Source organism: Mus pahari, chromosome 6 (assembly GCF_900095145.1).
Source record: "Mus pahari chromosome 6, PAHARI_EIJ_v1.1, whole genome shotgun sequence".
Classification (NCBI taxonomy): domain Eukaryota; kingdom Metazoa; phylum Chordata; class Mammalia; order Rodentia; family Muridae; genus Mus; species Mus pahari.
The window spans coordinates 91971627-91977626 of record NC_034595.1 but is presented as its reverse complement, the minus strand read 5'-3'; the positions used below and the strand labels follow the sequence as shown (position 1 = coordinate 91977626).

Genomic DNA, 6000 nt, shown 5'->3' with positions numbered 1-6000 from the left:
TTGTAGACCAGGCTGTCCTTGAACTCAGAAATCCGCCTGCCTTTGAGACCTTGTCTCAAACAAACAAACAAGTCTCTAAGAAAAACAGAGACTCATAGCTTATATGTGTAACCAGCACTTAGGACTCTGAGGCAGGAGGATCGTTTCAAGTTCGAGGTCAGCCCAGGCTATACGGCAGTTCTCAGTAAGCCAGGGCTACATAGTAAGGCTAGCCTGGTCTGCAAAGGGAGTTCCAGGGCTACACAGAGAAACCCTGTCTGGAAAAACAACTACAAAAACAAACAACACAGAGAGAGGAGAAAGAAAATAGAGGTGAACTCAAAGTACACACACGTACACGCATGTGCACACACACACACACACACACCCCAGCCTCATCTGCTTATCCTGACCCTGGCGGAGCTCTGGCTTTGCCTTCTATAGTCCTGACAATACCTGTGTGCATGGTGAGATCCTCATTTGCATCTGCTCTTTTTTTTTTCTTTTTTAGATTTATTTATTATTATATCTAAGTACACTGTAGCTGTCTTCAGACACACCAGAAGAGGGTGTCAGATCTCATTACGGATGGTTGTGAGCCACCATGTGGTTGCTGGGATTTGAACTCAGGACCTTTGGAGGAGCAGTCAGTGCTCTTAACCGCTGAGCCATCTCTCCAGCCCTTCATCTGCTCTTAATGTCATGACACCAGTTGTTTTCCACCATGGTGGTTAGCATACCCAGGGGCTGGCACTCTGTATAGAGAGGTGGGCAGCCCTCAGCCTGACCTAGGTACCCCAGCCAAGCCCTGCTCAGGACCATGGAGCTGGAAGACCGCCGTTCTCTGTGAGCCCTGGGCTTCTTCTCTGTGGTACACTGTCTGCATGCTGTAGCTCCATACAGTGGGAAGCCCTGGATCCAGACAGATCCAGCTCTGTCCGGTTTGCCAGACTGAGGGTGATAGACGTCAAGGTGGTTCCTGGCCATCTATCCATTGATGCCTGTGTGTCCTTGGGACCCGGCCCTGGCCTCATCTACCTGCTGGGGTGCTTACAGGTGACACCTGCATCTCCGTCCATTCCTCTGGCCTGTAGGTGTGCAGGGTGGGGAGAAGGAGACCCAGGCTCTCAGTGCTGGGTGGTGTAAGTGAGATGAGTCAGTTGTGAGAGCATCAGGGAAGGCTTCCTGGAGGCAGCGGCCTGGAGGGCAGAGGGTATGGTCAGAGTAGTCAGCCCAGCCACCATCCCTGGGGGAGGGTAGCCTCGGAAACCCCCTCTCCTCTGCCTGCTTGTCCTACAGGGAGAAGGGCAGCCTGACCCACAGCCTGCAGGTGACCCAGCAGCAAGCAGAGGAGCTGCGCCAGGAGCTGGACAAGCTGCAGGCTGCCCAGGAGGAGCTGAGGCGACAGCATAGCCAGCTGGAGGACGAGCAGGAGGACTCGGTGCAGGAGGGCGCCCGGGCCCGCCGGGAGCTGGAGCGCAGGTGGGCTGCTCACCCTCCTCCCCGGGCGACACCTACAGCCCCACCGCAGAACACTGAGACGTGGGAAGTGCAGTCACTGTGGGCCCAAGAGGGACGCGCTTGGGTGATTAGAACGATTAGAGATTAATAATTCTCATTTAAGAAACTTAAAGGACCGGGCATGGTGGTGCACACCTTTAATCCCAGTACTCAGAGGTAGAGGCAGGAGGGTCTCTGTGAGTTCCAGGGTACTCAGGGATATGTAGAGAGACCCTGTCTCAAAAGACGACAAGAACAAAAAGTGGCGGTGACTATCACTATACCGTAGCGGTAACAAAAATTGCCGGAGACCATTTTCAGCTCCCTTGTTGAACCCTTCACATAACTCTGAGATTTTGAGAACTCTCCCCATTTTGTGGAAAGCTGTCTTTTTATCTTACTTTTTCTTTTATGGGTATGAGTGTTTTGCCTGCGTATCTGTTTGTACACCACTTGCATGTGTAGTGTCTGTGGAGGCCAGAAGAGAGTGTCGAGTCCCCTGGGACTGGAGTTACAGATGGTTGTGAGCCACCTTGTAGGTATTAGGAATCCAACTGGGGTCCTCTGGAAGAACCCCCAATGCTCTTAATGCTGAATCATCTCTGCAGCTCCATTTTATACATAGTAAAACTGAGGCGGCACTGGGAGTGGGGTCATGAAACGTGCCCCAGGGCACACAGATGGTAGAAGAAGCCAGGATTTCACCCTGCAGGGTTTGACTCTCTGAGGCACGGGCAGTGGTCAGGCTTAGAGCGCTGGTTAGTGGGTGTGCAGTCGCTCCTAAGCCTTGGAGGCAGCAGGCGCCATCTTAACCTGCATGGCGCCGTACAGATGTGACAGTTGACTCCCAGAGTCACAGCTGAGGCTGTGGGCTAGGTTGTCCTTGCAGGAGAGGCTCTTGTGCTCCAATCCTGCCAGTGCCCCACTCTCCTGGGCCCAGCATCCTGTGTCCTGCATGGGGTAGAGAGCAGAGAAGTGACAGGAGTCTCTGTCCCTCAGCCATAAGCAGCTGGAGCAGCTGGAAGTGAAGCGCTCAGGGCTGACTAAGGAGCTGGTGGAGGTGCGGGAGGCACTGAGTTGCGTCACTCTGCAGAGGGATGTGCTGCAGACGGAGAAGGCAGAGGTGGCCGAGGCGCTGACCAAGGTGAGTCCTGTCAGCCGCACGCCTCATGGCTCTTCCCACCGGCCAGACCACTCGACGTCAGGCTGTGGACTGAGCGTGCCCCTGACCCCTTCCCCTGGATAGAGACTGACTTTATTCTTATCTGTCTGTTACCGTGTTTTAAATCTCCCCCTCCCCCTCCCTGTGCTCCTCCCCTTTCTTCCCCCCTCCTCTCTATGCATGTTTGCGTGTGTGCACCTGTACACTGGTGTTTATGTGGAAGTCAGGACAGCCTTGGTGTCCGTCCATGTTTTCCACTTTATTTAAGTCCCTTCATTGTCCCTTGCGTGTATCCTACCCTAGCTGGATCTTGAGCTGCTGGGGTCCTCCTGTCTGCCTCCACTGTGCTGTAGGAACACTGGGATTAACCTTGTTAACTTCTGCATACAACCGGTATGGGAACTCACGTCCTGCTTCAGCAGCACGAGGTTTCCCTGCTGAGCCGGCTCCCTAGCCCCACAGGCTGACTTTTGACCTTGGCCACAGATCCCTGCTTCTTCAGGGGCTCCTGAGACCAGAGCCTGAAGCTCAGGGTCACCTGATCCTTTCTGTGGAAATGTGTTCTGGGGCTGAGGAAGTGGGGGTCATGATCCTGAGAGTCCTTGGAAGGTGCTTGTCCCACTTCTGGTGGCCTAGGCTCTGCACGATGGCACCCTAGGCTGCAGCTGACCCCTGGCTCTGCCTTTCAGTCCTTTCTTGGGCAGCTCCTCAGTAGGAGGTGTCTTCCAGGTAGCCTTCTTTGGGGGTTGCCTGACTCATGTCAACCCTTTCTCTGTGGCCCCAGCTCAGTCTGTAAGGGTCTGCTTCGCTGGCTGTCTCCCACTGTCACCTCCCTGTCCCCACTGCAGGCTGAGGCAGGCCGAGCGCAGCTGGAGCTCTCCATGACCAAGCTGCGGGCAGAGGAGGCCTCCCTGCGAGACTCCTTATCCAAGATGAGTGCTCTCAATGAGAGTCTCGCCCAGGACAAGCTGGAATTAAACCGCCTCATCGCCCAGGTATGCTGTGCACCAGCGCCAGGTCCCCTCCACCAGGGAGACACTGCAGCGGCTTGCCGGGGCTCCACCCCCTGCCCTGTCTGTCCTGATGTCCATGTTTCATCCTGACTGCCTTTCTGTGTTTCATAGAAGGATGCTCTGGGGGCCCTGCTCCATTCTGGTGCTTGGTTCTCAGCCCTGTGGACACCCTTCCTTCTCCCTAGCACACCACCCCTGACTGGCTGTGATCGTTGGTGGGATGCAGGGACATCCCAGTCCTGGGAGAGTCCCTTTGCTCCTCAGATCTCTGTCCATACAGCTAGAGGAAGAAAAGGCGGCACTCCTGGGCCGCCAGCAGCAGGCAGAACATGCCACTGCGCTGGCCGTGGAGAAGCAGGAACGGTTGGAGCAGCTGAGGCTGGAGCAAGAGGTGGAGAGGCAGGGCCTGCAGGGCTCCCTGTGTGTGGCTGAGCAGGCCCGGGAGGCGCTGGAGCAGCAGCTCCTTGTATTGCGCAGCGAACGAAGCCATCTGCAGGAGCAGTTGGCCCAGGTGGGCTGAGCCCCATGTAGATGTGTGGGTAGGGGCTCCCAGCCACTCATTTGCTATTCTGGGATAAGCCATGGACTCAGGCACTTGCCTCTGAGTTCATACATACCTCACCTCTGCTAGCTAAGGGCCTTGAGCAAGCTATTATACCCCGCATCCGGGGCCACTTGTCTATCTCTGAGACTAAGATTCTGTCACATAGAGGACAAGCTGGCCCTGGGCCAGCCCTGGTGAAGATCCATCCTACTTGGTGAAAGTAGGGACCTGGGAACCAGAACCACACAGCAGGAAGGCAGTTTAGGGCTCTGGGGCTTCAGGTCCTGCAATGCAGCCTCTATTCTGGGGTCCCGGGCTCCTGGGAGGAAGGTCAGCTCCAGCTCCTCCCTTCAGCCTGTTCAGCTGCCTGCCTTGCCATTTGCTGAGCTTCTCAGAAGGTTTGGGCACAGGGCAGAGTGAGTGACTGGGGCCCTTGTTTTTACACGTGTGCGTTTGTAGGCATAGGAAAGGCTAGGGTTTGCCCAGGCATACCAGTGCAGAGCCCGTGCTCTAAGTCCACCCAGCCTTCTGTTATGAGGCCAGGGCTGGGCCCGACCCCACATTAGAGTACTGCATGAACCAGCCAAGGCTCCTGCTCATTGTGTCTGGGCTGGCCAGCTCTCCCGGCAGCTGAGTGGACGGGACCAGGAGCTGGAGCAGGCCCTTCGGGAGTCACAGCGGCAGGTGGAGGCACTGGAGCGCGCTGCCCGGGAGAAGGAGGCTATGGCCAAGGAGCGGGCTGGCCTGGCCGTGCAGCTGGCAGCAGCAGAGCGGGAGGGCCGGACCCTGTCAGAGGAGGCCATTCGCCTGCGGTAAGGAAGGCGTGGGCTTTGCCCCGCTCCCTGCAGGGGGCGTGCTGGGTCCACACCCTGACCAGCCACGCCCCGGGGTTAACCCAGAGGAGCAGTTACTTAGGAGCCAGGTTTACCAATGCCACCTTGCTCAGGTGCGGTCCTCCCCAGGGAGCCTGGGTTAGCTGGGCAGGGAGGTTGGCATTTGGCCCACACTGGCCACACCCTAAGACCCACAGTTACCTGGGGCTGGGGAGGCTGAGTCCCAAGGCCTTAGGGACGATGTGCTACAGCCTGGAGAAGGAGAGCCTGGAGAGCAGCCTGTTTGACGTGCAGAGGCAGCTGGCTCAGCTCGAGGCCCGCCGGGAACAGCTAGAAGCCGACAGTCAAGCCCTGCTGCTGGCCAAGGAAACCCTGACAGGTACGGGGCCTGGGGCTTTGTGCTAGACTTCAACTGGAGTCAGTCAGAGGTTAGGAGCCCTAGGTGAGGTGCATGGCTATGGCTGGCCTGGGTTCCTATCCAGAGCTGTCCCATGTCTCCCTGCACAGACCCTTCCCTCTCTGAGTTAGGTTCTGTAGGCACCAGAGGAAGGGACATGGACACCTGCCTAGCCTGTTGCCAGGATGAGGTGAAGGAGCTTGCCAGGGCCTTGGCAGAGTGCCAGCTGTGGCTGCTGCTTCGTCGTCATCAGGGAGGCTGGAGGGTTCTGAGGTCCCTAGAGAACTCTGGGCTCCATCAGCAGCTGCCGTGAATCTCAGCCCCATGGTCCCAGCCCAGGGTCCCCGCACACTCCCCACACTCTGTGTTCAGTCCTTCCAGCTCAGCACAGGAGCTCAGCACCAGCGGGGGTCATGGAAAGTGACTTTCTGGAGTCACACAGACCCAGGGAGGGCAATGCTGTTGGGCTCACACCTGGGCGACATACACAGGTCCAAGTGGGACACACCTCCTGCTTTGTCCCTCAGTGAGGGGCGCTGTCCCTAATGGAGACACTCCATAAAGCTTGAGTG

The 6000-nt window shown here is 57.1% G+C and overlaps 1 protein-coding gene across 4 annotated transcripts in view; it reads left to right on the top strand.

Annotated features, from left to right (window-relative positions):
- Nucleotides 1-6000, top strand: part of Crocc (ciliary rootlet coiled-coil, rootletin) — a 43663-nt gene that overhangs the window by 21739 nt on the left and 15924 nt on the right. For all 4 annotated transcript variants that reach the window (XM_029539685.1, XM_029539684.1, XM_021199819.2 and 1 more), the window contains 6 exons: nt 1279-1461; nt 2479-2623; nt 3490-3636; nt 3935-4165; nt 4817-5010; nt 5283-5410. In XM_029539685.1, coding sequence (XP_029395545.1) covers nt 1279-1461; nt 2479-2623; nt 3490-3636; nt 3935-4165; nt 4817-5010; nt 5283-5410 — 1028 coding nt within the window. The remainder of the gene's footprint in view (nt 1-1278; nt 1462-2478; nt 2624-3489; nt 3637-3934; nt 4166-4816; nt 5011-5282; nt 5411-6000) is intronic.